The following is a 17,843-nucleotide window of genomic DNA, read 5'->3' as shown; positions in this document are numbered from 1 at the left end:
GTGTGAAATAAAACAAATCATCTGTCGTGTCACAAATAAAAGCCAAACCACATCTCCACCCACCCGCATTCCTATCACCATTTCTTTTCCTAGCTTTTCCAGAGCTTCAGGTGTTTGCAGGATTCCAGCCAAAGTGCAACTTCGCCCAGTAGGATTCTTGGCAGGTGTCTTTCTGCCTGGGCCTGGAGCATGAGGCACTACCACCCTGTCTCTGGGTTGCCAGCCCTTTCCATGCAGGCCAACGACAGCCAGGCCAACCCACGGCGACATCAGCTCCATCGCACAAGTGCTCCCAGCCGTGGTGACAGGGCGAGTCCAGGATGGTATTCTCAGAGCGCCCTCGGGTTGGGTCAGCTGCCTCCTGTATTCCTGTGGGTCTTCTTCTCCGGGACCGGCTCCCTCTCCTGTTTTCCTTCGTCCAGCTCTTACCAGCCTCTCAGCAAGCCGGCAGTGGTCCTGGCGTCCTCTCTGGTGTTCGCCATCAGCTAGGTTCACGGGCATCTTTTCAGGGTGTTTTCTCTAAATCCCTGTGCTGAGCTGGCCCTGCCTGCTGGCTGTGACTGAGGAGAGGCCTGGCTGCCCTTCCTGGTCCTCTATTTAACATGTGCTCCGAGAGTTGTGGTGCCTTGGGTACCATCTTCTTTCTGCTCTCACAATGCCCCGAAGTTGTGGTTTCTCTGAGAAATGGGTCGTCATAGTTCCTATTTTTCAGTAAGAACTTTTGAAATTGTGTTTACACTTTGACCAAATTATTTTTTTTAACCAGTTGTGAAGGCGAAAGCTACTTTGTAGTAATCATTTGCATTCAAAAGCACGTATCTTCCTAAGTCAGTGTTTCTCAAACTGGATTCTGTATTCTTAATTTTTTTTTCTTTTAAAAGAGATCTATGGTGGTACTCATCTCACGAGCGCTGTTTGCCAAAAATGTTTTTGTTTCCTCTCCTCCCTCCCCAGCCCATCACAGGGACGTGATAGGATTGTAGTGCTTGGTCCTGCGTGATTGAGTGGGGCCCCCTCCCCAGATTTGCCAAGGAGTTGTGAGCATTTAATTGCTAAAGCAGGACCCTCTAGAACTCCCCCTTTTCTGCAATGGTCCAGGCAGTGGCTGCTAGGACAGCCTAGATTAAAGAGTGAGGACTCTGTGACAAGGAGAGGAGGCCCCAGTGAATCCACGTGGCACAGACAGGAGTTAATCTTTCGGGGGTTTTATTTATTTATTTATTTTAAAAATTTTATTTACTTATTTATTTTTTTGGCTGCGTCGGGCTTCATTGCTACCCCAGCTTTCTCTAGTTGTGGCCAGCGGGGGGCTACTCTTCGTTGCAGTGCACGAGCTTCTCATTGCGGTGGCTTCTCTTGCTGCAGGGCACGGGCTCTAGGCACATGGGCTTTAGTAGTTGTGGCACGTGGGCTCAGTAGGCCTGGCTCATGGGCTCTAGAGCGCAGGCTCAGTAGTTGTGGTGCCCGGGGTTAGTTGCACCGTGGCACGTGGTATCTTCCCGGACCAGGGCTTGAACCTGCGTCCCCTGCATTGGCAGGCGGATTCTTAACCACTGTGCCGCCAGGGAAGTCCCTTTTGTGGTTTTAATCTACAGAGATCTGGGGAGTGTTTGTTACATGCACACCTGGCTTATCCTGAATGATAAAGAGTCCATAGATTTCTCACGTTTACAAAAAAGCTCTCTGGTCTATACCCTCTTCTTCATAGGAATTTATTATGCTAAGTATTATATTTCTATTTTGAAGTAATTAAACTAAGGCTTCAACTTAAATTTGGGGAAATTGCAATTTTCATGAAATTTTGTTTGCTTCTTATAAATAATAAGTCCTTTTGATAAAATCCACCTTTAAAATTCCTAAAAAGAAATGAGGATTATTTCTACTGCTTTTTCAATCAACAGGCACTAATTAGTTTATCACTGAAATAAATCATAAAACTGGAACACGGAAGCAGAGGGAGCCCTGGGTAGACCTGCCGTCCCATTGAAAGCTTGTGACTAAGAGCTTACGCCACTGCCCAGGGAATGGAACAGTTAACAAGTCACATTTGAACCCCCAAGTACACTTAATGAAGGTGTTGGTGGGTCTGAAAATCATGATCTCGTTCTACACTGATGAAGTATGTTCATACGTTGTCACCTCCTTTTGAGAGGTATGCAGAGCAGGCATCATTCTCCCAGAGACAATCCTCATTTTTTAAAGAAATACTTGAGTATCTTGGGGGGACATTATATCCCTTCTGCTTTTGCATGACTGATGTTCCGGCTTTGAAGAGTATTTCTCCTTCATTTCAGTGATGGGCATCATTCTCCCAGAGACAATCCTCATTTTTTAAAGAAATACTTGAGTATCTTGGGGGGACATTATATCCCTTCTGCTTTTGCATGACTGATGTTCCGGCTTTGAAGAGTATTTCTCCTTCATTTCAGTGATGGGCAGTTAGATAGCGAAGTCCAGAATCAGAAAGTGTGTTTTAGAGGATAAGCATTGATATTTGGCCATTTGCTAACAAACGTGTGTTTATCTTTTAAGGTCAAGAGCATGAACATGATTGTCTGCTGGTTGTATACGAATCTGAGGTCTAAGTGATCTGGTTCATTATCTGGTTCATGTATCTCCGGCCACATGGAGCTTCACAGGTGTGGGACATTCATTGATAACACTGGCGAGGCGCCTGCATCTTAGCCCCGATCTGAAGCCCAGGAGTACATATATAAGTTACGAGTTGTTGGGTTCCTTAAAAATAGTAGACAGGTTTTAGGCTGTAAACTAATTTAGACTCAGAAATGGGAACTTAATAAATGATGTATCGCTTATTAGCTGGTGCTCAGAAAACCAGCTCAGTACTGAGACCAATAAAGGTGGATCCCTGCTTCACAGTGGCATTGAGGGAGCAGGGCAGATGGATTCAGGCCTGAATGTGACGGAGCCATAAGCTAATAGGAGAATGTCTGTGGCCTTTGGGTACAGAAGAAGATTTCTTAAACAAAACCCAGAAAACAATCAATAGGTGAAAACATACTGATCTGACCGTATCAAATCAATTAAGGATTTAAGAATTTTTGGTCAAAGAAACAAAAAATAGGCAAAGTTAATGGGTAGCTAAAACATTGAGGGAAACATACTCGCAATGTCTAAAACCAACAACAGGATAAAGTTTAGAATATAAAAGGCAATCCTATAAATTGAAGGGGACAAATCCAATCCAATAAGTCCAACAAATCCAGAAAATTCCATACACGTGGGCAAGGATATGGCAAGGCAATCCACAGAGGAGAAACACAAATAACAAAGCAGTATGCACGAAGATGTGCTGAGCCTCACTGGTAACCAGAGACGTGCAACCTAAAACACTAAGGAGGCTGGCCAAATTAGAAAACTGGAGAGTACCAAATGTGTACATGGGCAAACAGGACACTCAATGGGTGTACACAGAAAGCAATGTGGCATTATTTAGGGCACTAAACTTGCATGCATCCCAGGACCCGGTCGTTCCACTTCTAGGCATTATACTCCACGGGAAACCTCTCAAGTGTCCAAAGGGGACATGTATGAGAAAAGGGAACCCTCCTACACTGCTGGTGGGAATGTAAATTGATACAGCCACTATGGAGAACGGTATGGAGGTTCCTCAAAAACTAAAAATAGAGTTGCCATAAGATCCAGCAATCCCACTCCTGGGTATATATTCAGAGAAAACTCTAATTCAAAAAGGTACATGCACCCCAATGTTCATAACAGCACTATTTACAATAGCCAAGACACGGAAGCAACCTAAATGTCCATCGACAGATGAATGGATAAAGAAGATGTGGTATATATATGCAATGGAATATTACTCAGCTGAAAAAAAGAATGAAATAATGCCATTTGCAGCAACATGGATGGACCTAGAGATGATCATACTAAGTGAAGTAAGGCAGACAGAGAAAGACAAATACCATATGCTATCATTATATGTGGAATCTAAAATATGACACAAATAAACTTATCTACGAAACAGAAACAGACTCACAGACATAGAGAACAGAACTGTGGTTGCCAAGGGGCAGGGGTTAGGGGGGGATGGGTTAGGAGTTTGGAACTAGCAGATGCAAACTATTATATAGAGAATGGATAAACAAAGAGGACATGTATGGAAACATTTATCAGGATGATTGGAGGCAGCCCAGGTTTGGAGGACGGAGATGTGAAATACAGCAGAAGGTACTGACGAAAACCACGCAGCGCTCACGTGTGGGCAACACAGGGAGACCTTTAAAACATTGCTCCATGAAAAGGTAAGAAATGAGACAAGATCTAGAGCAGCACAACGCCATTTATGTCACCTAAACCCACACATACCACAAGCTCTGGTTTATAAGGACACATCAATATCAAAGGGCATACATCAAGCACATTCAATTGGGGACCTGTTGAGGGCAGAGTGGGGAGAGTGGAGGAAGGGAAAATCAAATCGACCAAACATGAGAGGGGCCTGCACAGCCCAACGATGGCTGTACCGCGCGCAGAGAGACAGGCTTAACTCAACTCTGCGCTCAAAGAAGAATGACGGTCACCCAAACCACCTGCTACAGAGCTACTTAGAGGTCAGCTTGGAACTTCCTCTGCTTTCAGTGCTTCCAGGCTTGCCAACTATTCAAATTTTGCCTTACTTCTGCACCTCAGAAAGCCCTTAGTTTCATGTTTATGTACGTGCATTGGGGAAAGCTAAGAAATTTTCCAAAGAAAGTCAAGTACAGCTGAACAGCAACCACCTGCTACAGAGCTACTTAGAGGTCAGCTTGGAACTTCCTCTGCTTTCAGTGCTTCCAGGCTTGCCAACTATTCAAATTTTGCCTTACTTCTGCACCTCAGAAAGCCCTTAGTTTCATGTTTATGTATGTGCATTGGGGAAAGCTAAGAAATTTTCCAAAGAAAGTCAAGTACAGCTGAACAGCTAAAAGAGCAGTTGACACGCACCCCAATAAATATCGCAGTCCTTGGTGAGTTCTAGAATTTGCAAGCTTCTCCCTTCTCTATTTCTTGATTTGCAAAATAGTTTTCTGCATACAGTTACTTATTGTTCATTGGCATGTACTTTATTGTTCAGGCAGAACCATCTTTAGAGAGGGATGAGATGCTTTTAAGTACAAGCCACGAGTGGGTGGTACACACCATCCCTGGAATTCTGACTCTGGAGGTTTTTGATAGTGAAGCCTGTTCAGTCTCATGGCTTCACTCTGGACCACAGTGATGTGTATTAATGTTATACTGCATTCGCTCTACTCTAACTTTGAAATGTGACTTGCTTTATTATATTCCAAGAAACACATAGGTGAGTTTCCAGCCTTAACAGATGTACTAACTGAGACCCAATTAGAATACCCTTCTGTAGACAATGCCATCAAAATTAAAACACACTGATACGGTTTCCAAACTCTACACTTGAGATTTAAGCTGTTCTTCAGCTTTAAATGAGAGGAAAAATTTATATTTAGTTGTATTAAACTTATCTATATGATGAAACTGAGTATATTTGAATAGGTAAGGAACTATTAGAGGGGGGACCTGAAAACAGCTCAAAAAAAAAAAAAAAAAAGAAGACCAACCATAGAGAATTAGAGAAAATGTTAAGGCACCTTGAATGCATGTTGGGAGGCATTTCTGAAAGTGACTATTGCACAGAGGTTGTTTAAAACTAGATGTTTTGAACCCAGTGCTCTGTAACTATTTGCTGAATAAATGGGTGAACAAATGAAGATGAATTCCTGCTATGGTGTGTGCCCGTCCGTGGGACAACCTCATGTCAATTACATTTAAATGGTTTTTCTAAACATGTGGTGACCAAATAAAATATTCCATGATTCAGTGTGCAAGGTGAAAAATATTTTCAATGCAGTAACTAATAATCAACTTGAACTTTACAGGCCGGTTGTTTTTAGACAACCAAGTGTACCACATAGTTTACAGAACTGTGGGAAGAACACTACATGGCATGGAGCCCATGTTTCACTCACTTGCCATCCAATCTGTCCCCTGCTAATTTTAGATCAGCCTGTATAAATACAGCATGTTAACGGTTATGAATTGCAGAGTGAATACTTGAATTGTCTTTGGTAAGATTTGTCCGCGTCAGGTTTCAAAGAGAAGTATTTAAGCCTGGAGACTCCACTAGTGATCAACACACGCGGCAAGTACTTAATCTCTATCGTTCTTGGGGCCATAGAAATAATCGTGCTGCATATTCATTCAGCAAGCCTTCCTCAGTCTTCCTCAAGATCTAAACTGTTAGTGGTGTGTTGGCTCTGAAACCTAAACAAGAAAGAAAACAAGGACCCACCTTTGAGAGACAGTAAGACAATTGTACACCAAGTTGCTCAACTCTTGCTACTTCAGAGGAAGAACTTGTCCTTAAGGTCAGTGAAAGAGCAGAATATAATGAACTTGAGTTTATTTTATTGAATTTAAAAAAACTGAACGAATCTCGGAAGTTGTCAAGAATTCTGTTTATCAAGACTCTGTGGGGTCCTTCAGCTTTTTCTGAGAACTTCATATAACTTGAACTCTGAGAGCTCAGGGAACAGCTGTCCGACTGATGGAAACTAATCCTGTTTGTGCTTACTGATCAGTGACTCTTGTCCTAATTGAGTATGAGAACTTCTGGTTAATGTCAAAGAATTTAATGGCTGCCCACATGATAGGAATTGTGCTTTTAATTCTGTTCATTGAGACAACAACATAACACAAATTTACTATGAACTTAACGCCTTTCAGTTCATTAGTCATTATTCATCACAACGGCATCTACCTTCATCTGAAATAATAGTATATATGTATCCAAGATGTATTCATTCATTCTACAGACAAGACTTGGCTGCAAATGGTTTGCGGACTTTGGCAGTAACTTGATGGTCCCCAAGGATCAGTGGCCCCCCCGGGACAGACTGCCACATGATTCTTCCATCGACTCTGGGGCTGAGGTCACAGGTGCTGCGAGGCAGGAGTGTGTTAGCCAGAACGTTCCTCTTTGGTCCCCCTTCATGCCCATTCCTAGGGATGGTAACAAAGATCTACTTTTCTAGCATAAGAGTGTCCTTGGTTCAGGCCATTTCCCCCAACGTTCCCTAAGTCCTTTTCCTGGGAAGGATATAAGGACTTCTTCACTCTAAAGCTTCCTTTATTCAGCCACCTTAAGAAAGGTACATTCACTATTTGAAGAAGGAAGGCTTCCTCTCCATCAGGTCCCCTTTCTGTACATTAAATTATACTTCCCTCCAATAGTGCCAGATTCAAAGAAAAATGAAAACAGCACAGACCCACATTATTTGTTCTAAACCAAGAAATCTAGCCATCCCTGGATTGCACAGGCTTGGTCCCGTTCATATCTGCACCCACATGAAGAAGTGTTGCTATTGCAACACAACCTGGCCGTTCTTCATCCAGCCATCTGTTAGATGGATCTTAATTTTTATTTTTTCCAGGGAAGGGAAGATTTAGCCCTTGAAAATCTAGCACCTGATACCTTTATACCATCTACCTGGGGGGAACCTCTAGGGATGGAAGCGAATAGATCCCAGTGTGTTTTCTCTGTTACTATTTAGCACAATTTTCTCACGTTTATCTACATCAAAGGAGCATGTCTGCATACTCCAACAATCAACCTAGCCCTGGAGAATTTTTTTTTTTTTTTTTGCGGTACGCGGGCCTCTCACTGTTGTGGCCTCTCCCGTTGCGGAGCACAGGCTCTGGACGCGCAGGCTCAGCGGCCACGGCTCACGGGCCCAGCCGCTCCGCGGCATGTGGGATCCTCCCGGACCGGGGCACGAACCCGTGTCCCCTGCATCGGCAGGCGGACTCCCAACCACTGCGCCACCAGGGAAGCCCAGCCCTGGAGAATTTAAATGATTTCACCCAGGCCGCATCTCTTTTCTTAGGATTATTTCCTGAAAAAAGGCAGTTTTCCTAATGGACTGGAGATCTAGCAAGCAGCACTGTCATAGCAACAGCAGCTCTGGATTAGGAATAACGCCCGGGAATTCCTGCCAGGGAGTTGGATGTGCAGGGTTCTGGAAGTTGCACCCATCATGGCCTCCACAGCAAGGAACACTTTCACAAAGAGCTAGTATTTTCTCATTTATTCACAGTAGGGAAGCACAGCAATTTGGATTTGCAGAGACTGCTTTTGCCAAAAACACAAGAGTGGGCCAAGTGGCACAGGAACAAAACACTGGAAAAGGCTATCTTCCTCTCTCACACGATAGAATATGAAGATTTCAAAGACGGTGTTAGAGGGCCATTCTCTTGGCAAGTGTTCAAAAGGCAAGAGCAAAAGCAAACTCACTTTTTATTCTATTAGAGAGACCCAGAATTAAAATAACCGAAGTCGGCATTTTCACAATTCTCACCAAAAAAGAGCAATCAATATTAACAGGATAAAATAAGCCTGTGTGGCTTATTCATTTTGTTTGATATTTTAATTAGTTTTCTTCGTAATGCCACCGGGGCCTGGGCTAGGCCAGAAAAAGGCAAATGCTTCTCTGCATCACCACAGGGGTGCTGGGGCTCAAACAGGAGGGCTGTTGTTGTGAAGGGCAAGGATCAGCCTTTGAGATGGAAAAAGGGAGGAGTCCATTGTTCCCAGATTCTGTAACTAATGAAGAGGAGTTGACATGCCTCTAAATATCACTATGTAGAGCTTGGAACTCTTCCCCTTGTGTCATAATCCAACATCATCTTGCCTACAGTGTTTGCTGGAATCTCAGCTTTAGGGAGAGCAGGCCAGGTGAATGGAGGTGCCTTTGGCTCTGTGTCTGGACCAAGAATGTACACCAAGAGAGGCCAGTGGGGGGAGGGGACACCTGGGTCTCCTGTGGGCCAGCACTGCTGCCCCGTGCGGGACCCACCTGGAGGGCGGGTTCTCAGCAGCCACAGTCTCCAGAAAGACCGGGCACTTGTCAGAAGGGGCAACATCTAACTCTATGACAACAGGTGAGTAAAGACATCAGCAGTGGGACCCCACTTTTGACAGAAAGAACAGGCAGAAGGTAAGCAGGGGGCCAGGGCCCCAGTCGAACAACTAGGGTTCAAGTCCAGATTAAGAACTATAGTAGAAACAGGGGATCGAGCACGTTGTATACATGAAATATGTACAGCTTTCTGCATGTCAATCATACATCAATAAAGTGTGTGTGTTTTTCAAAGGAATATCACTTCATGTTAGACCTTCAAATAAAGGCTGTAAAAGTTTTTTGTGTTTTTTTTTTTTTGTGTGTGTGTGTGTGTGTTTTTTTAAAGAATTAGGGATTGAGGAAGAAAGAGGAAGCCTGGCAGCCACCTGGGGGCCCCGGCAGCTTGCATCTGACATCAGGAAATCCCAGGTCCCATCCTCTAGTCAGGCCAGGCATCCCACTGTCTTCTCATAGGGATCAGGGTCCCAGTGGGCTGGGAGGGGCTTTTGAAGCCAGAAAATGTACATCTTTGGTATCCTTCTCTAAGCATAGCTGGGAAGGGGAGGACTGACCTAGTCACCCCCATTTGCCTGAGACTTTCTTTAGATTTAGCTTTGCGACTTCAGTATCCTAGAAATCCTCCCGGTCCTGGGAAAACAAGGACAACTGGTCACCCCACTGGTCACCATCTGAGTCCATTAGTTGTCCTGGGTTCTGTAGATCCAATTACTTGTTAGAAAGATGTCATCAGACACCAGGACTGACTGGTATCGCTATATCTACATATATATTTATTTATATTTATGAAACAATGATGCTGAGTGCTTTTCTTTCACAGTTCTGATGTATACTTCTCAAGCCTTAAGACCGTGGCAAGAGCATATAGCCCAGTTATTTCAGGAGGGACTCTGGAAGGTCAATTTCAGGGAAGGGGAGAGAAGGTCTGTCTCCCAGGGTTCCTCACTCAAAATGCTGCTCTTTGAGGAGCTGCCCTGAAAATCTGCCTTGCCCTCTCCACGGCTGTAATCTCATTCTTTAAGGGATAAGACACTCGGATTTCTAGCTCAGTTAAAGCCATATGATGCTCTGGATCACTCTCCCTCAAGATTTGTACAGGTGAAATGAGAGCCCACTGACCTGGAAGATTTTAGGCCGAATTTCCTTTAGTGGAAGAAACTCACTATTTACTCACCCAGCTTGGGAAAGGAACTCACTCTGGATTCAACAGCCCTTCACTGCTGTTTTTATGGCTTTTTAAATTGTAGCATAAACATTCTTCCCTATTCATGCAATATTGTCTTATTTTCAAAAAGTTAAAGACATGGGAACTAATTAGAATTGAAATATAGCCCATTTATAGAACTCAGGCTATTTACAAAAATGGATTTAACTAGAGTACTATTAAATTATCTCTCAGCTCCAAAGATCCATTTTCTGTTTAGCATATGAAGTGTCCTGACTTTTTTTATGCATTCAAGAATATTCTAAATTAAAGCTAAGGTTGTGGCATATGACACTAATCATTTTAACATGTCATGTTAAGGATGACGGCTTTGCTGGTAGAACTGGAATCATTTATTCTGTGTGAAGTCAAAGAATGAAGATTTACTTCTGTTAAGGAAAAGTAATGTACAAGTTTCCAGAGACTTTTTTTCCCACTGTCTTTTACTATTTTCTAGACTCACACCTTTCCCACTCTTGACACGGTCACTGCCTGGGCCTAAATTACTTTCTCTGGATCTTTTGAAATGAATTCTATGGGAGAGTTTTTAAGTTTCAAGTCTGAGATAATAACTAAACACGAAAACTAACAAAGACAGCACAACTGGACGAAAATACCACACAACTCACATGAGCTTCATGACAGCCAGAATCATGGTGTGGTTTCTCTTTCGGAAGAACAAAAATTATGTTTATAAAAATCCCCTTTGGAAAGGAAATGTCAGAAACAGACATTCCCAAAGCTGGAAAGTCCCTCTCTGGAGCAATATTGATGCTTCTGTGACGGTTCATTAAAATATAGTAAATATGGCAGCTATTAAAGAGTTGGAGGTCTCTCTGGTAACTAAGGTAACCTAAAAATTAGCCTGACACTTTTTAATGAGGTTTTAATATATTCAATCTTGGAAATATATCAGAGTGGGATCATTTATATTGATGCGATCAGAAAGCTCAAGTATCAGTTCTTGATGTCACCCAAACACGTCACCATGGGAATTGCCCATGAGTGTGTTTATGCATGAATGATTATCAGTGTAACATCTACGACTGACATTTCAATAAACTGTGATTAGCTATGAACAATGAACTATATAAGCATATCATACAAGTAAGGAAATTACAATCAAGCCTTATAGGTTTTTGAGTCAACAGAGCATAACAGTATCGCCAACAAATATGGACATATTCGGTTCGGTAGTATTAGAGCCTCTTTGTTAACTAGAGTTGTAGCCTACTATTTTCCATGAGCATATCCCACACGAAGACAAGACGGGGAGAGAGACATCTTCAAAATCCTTTTTTAAAAAAATGAAACCAAAACTACTGCCAGAGTTACTACCTATGTAGTTGTAGAATCCAGGTCAGTAAGTGACAATGGCTATTTAATCAGGATATCAGTTGACTTTTGATAAATAATGCTCTGTAACAAGCATAGTGGCATAAAATAATAAGCATTCATTGAGCTCACACATTTGTGGGCTGCCTGGGAGACTGCTGATCTAGGTTTGGGGAGACTTTGCTAGAGCAGCTTTCCTCCAAATGTCTCTTAGCCTTCTATGTGGTCAGTAGGAGAACCTGGAAATATTCTTCTCACAGTGCTGGCTGAAGCCCAGAGATCAAGCCCAAGCACATTTCATGACTCTACTGCATCACATCTGGTCACCTACCATTGGCCAAAGCAACCCGAACGGCCAAGCCCGAAGTCGAAGGGCAGGCCGTACACTTCAGCCATCATGAGACCAGAGCGGGTTACACTGATCTGCCCCGCATCAACGGAGCCAGGAAGTATCTTCATGCATTGGAAACGAGGGGGAAGATGTGACTATTTCAAACAATAATCTAATCTACCACAATCCAGCGTCATCTAGATAGCAAAAAATGTGTTGGATCACCAAACCCTACTTTGGCACCTGAACCAGTACTATTACTATCAGCTACATTAGTTAGCTTTGGCTGCAAAAACAAACAGCCTCAAATCTCTGTAGCTTACTGAGACACATTTAGCAGACTGTAGTTTACAGGGGAAACAATGATTTCTTGGCCACATTCCATGTCTCAGCTGTAGGTCAGCTGCTATAGCTCTGTTCCAAGTTGTAGCTCTTCTCATTCTGGACCCACGCTGAAGGAACAGCTCCAGTTTGGGATGTGCTGTTCTTGTAGCAGAAGGAAAGAGCAAAAGAGCTGTCAGAAACTCGTGATGCCTTTACAGCTTCTGCTCTGAACTGGTACCCCACCACCACTTCTGCTTCTCGGGCCTAAAATAGACCAGGACCTCTGGTGTCAGTGATGGAACAGGCTGGTGTTGGGAGGTGGCTGAGGCTATCGTGATGAGAGGAGGGTAGACCTGCCAGATCTCCTAGGGCCGCTTTGCTACCAAGCAGATTCTTTCTAATTCATTCTAGCTTCACAGCAGCCTAGGATGTGCACCCCTAGGATGAGGTGGGAATTGGAGAGGTCTTGGGGGATGAGGTCATTTACATGGTAATAACTTCTTCCAAAAGTCAGGATTTACCAAAGAGAGGTTCCGTGAAAAGTGTAAGGAGAGCATTGGGCAACCAGCCTTGGGCATGGGTGCCTTGATGTTATTATATCCAGAGAGCGGGGATACCAGCTAAGGCAATGGAGGGTTTCTGAAGGTGTGAGGTGACTGTGTAACCGTAAGGTTTCCTGGTGGTCCTACTGTTGACATGGGCAATAGTTCCTTGAGTTGCCAAAAGAGGAGTGATTGATAGCATTACCCCCCAAAACTATAATAGGATCCTGCCTTGGTGCTGGTGCTGGGGTTCAAGTCAAATGCCTGTACTACCTACCAGTATTTCTGAGCATTGAAAGAGGGATTTTGCACATTATCATGCTTTGTGGAAACATTAATATCTCTGAAATAGAAAACTATGGTTTGGCCTATAATTTGACTGAATTCAGCTATTAGCAAAGTGTTTTAAACGTCTTTACGTTTTAAAATTCTTTCTCTTTTTAAAGACAATACTTTGCCTTTCTACTTAGGTTGTACAATTTTTAAAGGCTGGAGATGGACAGGGTCAGTTTGAAGACATTTATTTCAAAACCTGAAGCCCCCATTGAGAAGCAGGTGATTACAAGCATGAGACTGGAACTTACAAGACAAGCCTGGAAAATCTTGTCATGCTAATGAGCAAGGAAGCATTCAGAAACTACTAGAGGTGTGGCAGAGGGACTCAGGAACCAGCAAAGATGAGCCTTGTCTGTCCAAAGACGGGGGCAATTTGAGCATCAGTAGGATAATAACAATAACTGCAGAAGACTGAAACATACACAGTATGTATAAATCCAGGAGGTCATAATCAGGCTTAAAAAACCCATAGCCCACAATGCATTGATCACTTCGAGAGTTCAGGCAACCAATCTGCTAATTTGAAAAGAAAGAATTATGCCTATATATATCCTGCCTTTCCTATAGGAACTGTATGTCAGAGTCATCTCAGTTGATGGGATAAGTTAGTCTTGATATAAGTATTCCAGTAACACATGAAGAAATAATGACAAAATGGGAATATTGTCAATTTGCAATCTCTGATGAATGAATAAATCCAGGCAATGATTATCAGTGGCAGCTAACATCACAAAAGAATAGAGAGGCACAGAGATACTAGGTGTCTCTTAATGGAAATGTACAAAGCCACTTATGAAGTAGTCATGCCCAAAATGACAAACCTGAACTTGCTTAACTCTAGATCTAACTACCAATTTAGTTATATTTAGTTGTATTCCATCACAGGGAATACAAGACAAAGGGTCATGTTAAAGGATCCGAAGAGAGGTAATCAGTGAAATTTAGACTTCAGAAAACTCAACAGAGAGAAACCCCCGTAGCATTCTCCACCAAAGTTGCTAGAAAAGTTGCTAGAAAAAGAAAACCTATAGATTAAAAAAAGACTGAAGAGGCTTATCAACCTATCACAACACCTATCACTAGGATCCTGTGCCCACAGTGGTAGCTAGGATCCTAGAGTAACCGAAGTCCTGGAGAAACTGAAGTCTGATCAAACCTGACTTTCAAATGGAGATCATCTAACTGCTAAAAACTAGAGTTCAAGTGTCTTGGAAGCCATCGGATCCATAGTTCCCGATCATTTACAATCACAATGATGCAGAGCATTTAAGTACTTCCCTGCTGAAATGATCTCTATCCTGCTCATGAATTCGAAGCGGGTCAGTGGGGGGTGGACTGGACACTCACAGGATGTGGAATAGCAGCTATCTTGGGAATCATCCTCTGGCTTCTCAGCAACACTCATGATAACACACAATGTGCATGGTTAATGCAACATCTTCTTTCATAAGCCATCAGCACACACCATGTTTTCTACACTCTTAAAACCCTGATTTAGATCTTACACATGCTTAGCTCTGGGACTATGTGCAACGTCTTCAGGATACTGATGAATGAATAGCAGAAATACTCATTTGGCCATTAAAACTGAGTACAAAGTATCATTCATTTGATCCAGCTGTGCAGACCAATGGCTCGTGTGACCAGAGCAAGCTGAGAGGGCAGTGGGATGTTATTTTCCCTAGAAGCACAGCTCAAATGTTCTCAGTCAAAGAATGACAAGGATCAACTAGTCTTCATGGTTGGAACAGATCACGTTTTATCTTTACCATATATTTTATGACCTGTAAACCTCAAGGTAAATCATTAATCTACTTCCAACAGTGACAATTGGTCAGTTGAAACCTTTGTCTACACAGAGCCTACTGCTTGTCGCTTAATGTAAGAGTGAAAGAAGAAGGTAGAGATCCGAAAATAACCGACCAGGTTCTGGGGAGCTAGGAAGCTGGGGAGTTGACAATACAACCCACAAACCCATTTTTATCAGAACGTTTCTAGCAAGACAAACTGAATGCTACAAAAGAAAACGATGTTAGCAATATTAATATTAAACATTTAAAAATTCTTCTTATGGACTTCCCTGGCATTGAGGTGGTTAAGAATCGGCCTGCCAATGCAGGGGAACAAGGTTCGATCCCTGGTCTGGGAAGATCCCACATGTCACGGAGCAACTAAGCCCACGCACCACAACTACTGAGCCTGTGCTCTAGAGCCCGCAAGCCACAACTACTGAGCCCACATGCCACAACTACTGAAGCCTACGTGCCTAGAGCCCGTGCTCCACAACAAGAGAAGCCACCGCAATGAGAAGCCCGGGCACTGCAACAAAGAGTAGCCCTGCTCGCCGCAACTAGAGAAGCCCGCGCGCAGCAACGAAGACCCAACTCAGCCAAAAATAAATAAATTTTTAAAAATTATTCTTAAATATTCCTTTTATAATAATCCTCTGTTATTCTGCATTCACTTAGTCTTTTCAGCTAAAGCAAAAATCATATCTTTTTTATATGTTATTCTCTAATTATTCAGGCGTTATTTCAAATACATGCATATGTCTTTAGCTGCATATCAAATCTTTGAAAAGACAAGAATGAGCTTTTAATACACAACCCCCTTTTCTCTTAATGCAGTGACACAGAGGCACCCAAAAAGCCTTTGCTGGAGGAAGGAGGGAATGATGGAAGGAAGGAAAGAAGGGAGGAAGGGAGGGAGGGAGGGCAGATTATTCAGGATGTCTAAGTCTAAAGGTTGAAATACTACATTACTGCCCAAGCTCTGGTCGGCAGAGATAATAATTCCAAGACTAAATTTAAAGACAAATCTTTAGACTTAAATTGAATGTCAAGAAAAGATTTATAGTTCGTCCAATTAAGATGAATGACTGATTAATTACTATGGGGCCTATAGTAGGTGATTCAAGTATAGTAATTCAAGTAACTTGGTGCAGCTATTAAAATATGGACTAAATGACCAATTCACCTCAATTATAATGCTATTACAACTTCGCAATTATTTCTTCTTTAATACACCTTATGATTCTTCCCAAGGTTTTTTTAAAGTCAAACTAAAAATGATTAGTCATATATTTGATAATATGTGCATAAGTGACAAATTAATTCACCCACTTTAACAGTTCTTGTTACTAGTAATGTAAGATTACCTCCGAGTAATTTGGCGAGAGATATTTCCCATTGCATTTCGCGATGCTCCTCAGAATTTTTAATGCTTTATCTCCTTTCTTCCGAGTAATCAGCCAGCGGGGAGATTCAGGAACCACCCTGGTGAGAAGAAGTCTTTTTTGAGTTATGCCTGCGTATCTCAAAACTTAAAAGTTTATGACTTGAATTTCTCTATCGAAATGGATCTTGCGATCAGATACATGTTTCGGAGATTCTGAGAGCTTAGAACTGGCTCTCTGAAACATAGATTATCTTTGCAAGTTTATAATGGACGGGAAAAAATGCTCACTTGATAATTGAATCATTGCTTACAATAAAAATAACCAATATTACATTGCTCTTGCAAGAAGGCTGTCTTAGAATATACAGTCCTCAATTACAAAGACGAAAAAAACTGGGATTTAATGAACATTTAGGAAAAGGTCAAGAACCGAATTTACGTAAACTGGTTTGCTCATATATTAAAATTAGATTAGAGGATGATTAAAATATGTTCATTCTAATAGGAGTCAAATGCATACACCTGTAACTTTCCGATAACTTAATTTTCTGATGCTCTTAACATTTTCTTATTCCCCTGAGGATTCCTGAGTCCATTAATTTGCTTAATAAAACATACAGACAAGCAAATCTTGTTCACTGCATTTAAACTGCATGTTGACATACTGGCAGATATGGTTTGTTGCCTTGTAGTTTTCATAAAAAGATTACAAAATAATAAAACATAATTAATACTCTATTTTAAAGGTGTTTTTCAATTTTATTAATTTAATAATAACTATTAGTCAAAAACCAATAAATAATCTCTAGAAATTCACATAGCCATTCTGGAGATGTTAGAAAATCTCGCCTTCGTTTTCATGTTGGTTTGGAAGCATAGATTCTACATTTCTGTGGAATAAGAATAAATTTGATAATGACCAAAACCACATTACCAGTAATAAAGGAGGAAGAGAAAGTTGGGCAGCGTGATGGCTAGCTGGATCCCTTGCCAATTGGGGATAAAGTAGGCAATTCCAGGGAGAATTATGATTCCAAGGGTGAAGAACATTTGAATCACTATTCCCACAATCCTCCTTTGTTTTGAACCTACTATTTCTGTCACTGAAGGAAAACAAACAGAGAGGTTAGGGAAGCTCAAGACCAGCTCCAAAACAAACAAACACAGATGTTACACCTGTGACATCTATCCATCAGCGGCGCTAGAATACTATACAGGACTCTCAAAGATCCCGAAGCTTCCTTAGGCACTGCCCTGATGGGGATGTGCTTCCCAGACAGCTCAGGTCCCTTCCTCTCCCCCTCTTCTCTGCGTTATCAACAAGCATGTGCCATCCTCCTACACACCCAGCCCAGCACCCTTCCAGGTATACAAAGAATATATGTGTTGGTTTTAGGAAAGCTTAGACGATGACTATTTTGAAAAGTAATTGTAAGTATCAAAACATAAATATAATAAAGTGGCTAGATTTTATCACAGTCTTTAAAGATTTGCATGTTACAGTCTCTTTAGGTGATTCATCATGAACATTAGATTCTACAGATAAATTTTTCACTATCACAAGAGAGTTTCTATCAAATGATAATTCTCTCCACAGTGTTGGACCTTTCATTTGTGTGATATTTCTTTGAAAATCACATGAGGAA

At 42.0% G+C, this 17,843-nt stretch overlaps 1 protein-coding gene across 1 annotated transcript in view; it reads right to left on the bottom strand.

Annotated features, from left to right (window-relative positions):
* Nucleotides 1-17,843, bottom strand: part of SLC22A3 (solute carrier family 22 member 3) — an 87,865-nt gene that overhangs the window by 27,495 nt on the left and 42,527 nt on the right. Inside the window, exons 4-5 of the mRNA XM_022560740.3 lie at nucleotides 17,132-17,300; nucleotides 16,178-16,295 (exon numbers count right to left, since the gene is read on the bottom strand). Coding sequence (XP_022416448.2) covers nucleotides 16,178-16,295; nucleotides 17,132-17,300 — 287 coding nt within the window. The remainder of the gene's footprint in view (nucleotides 1-16,177; nucleotides 16,296-17,131; nucleotides 17,301-17,843) is intronic.

The sequence above is a fragment of the Delphinapterus leucas genome, chromosome 12, assembly GCF_059928025.1.
Source record: "Delphinapterus leucas isolate spDelLeu-1000000601 "Yukka" chromosome 12, BTC_Dleu_Yukka2, whole genome shotgun sequence".
In the NCBI taxonomy this organism is placed as follows: Eukaryota; Metazoa; Chordata; class Mammalia; order Artiodactyla; family Monodontidae; genus Delphinapterus; species Delphinapterus leucas.
The sequence above is the reverse complement of the archived record's forward strand: the minus strand, read 5'-3'. Positions and strand labels throughout refer to the sequence as shown.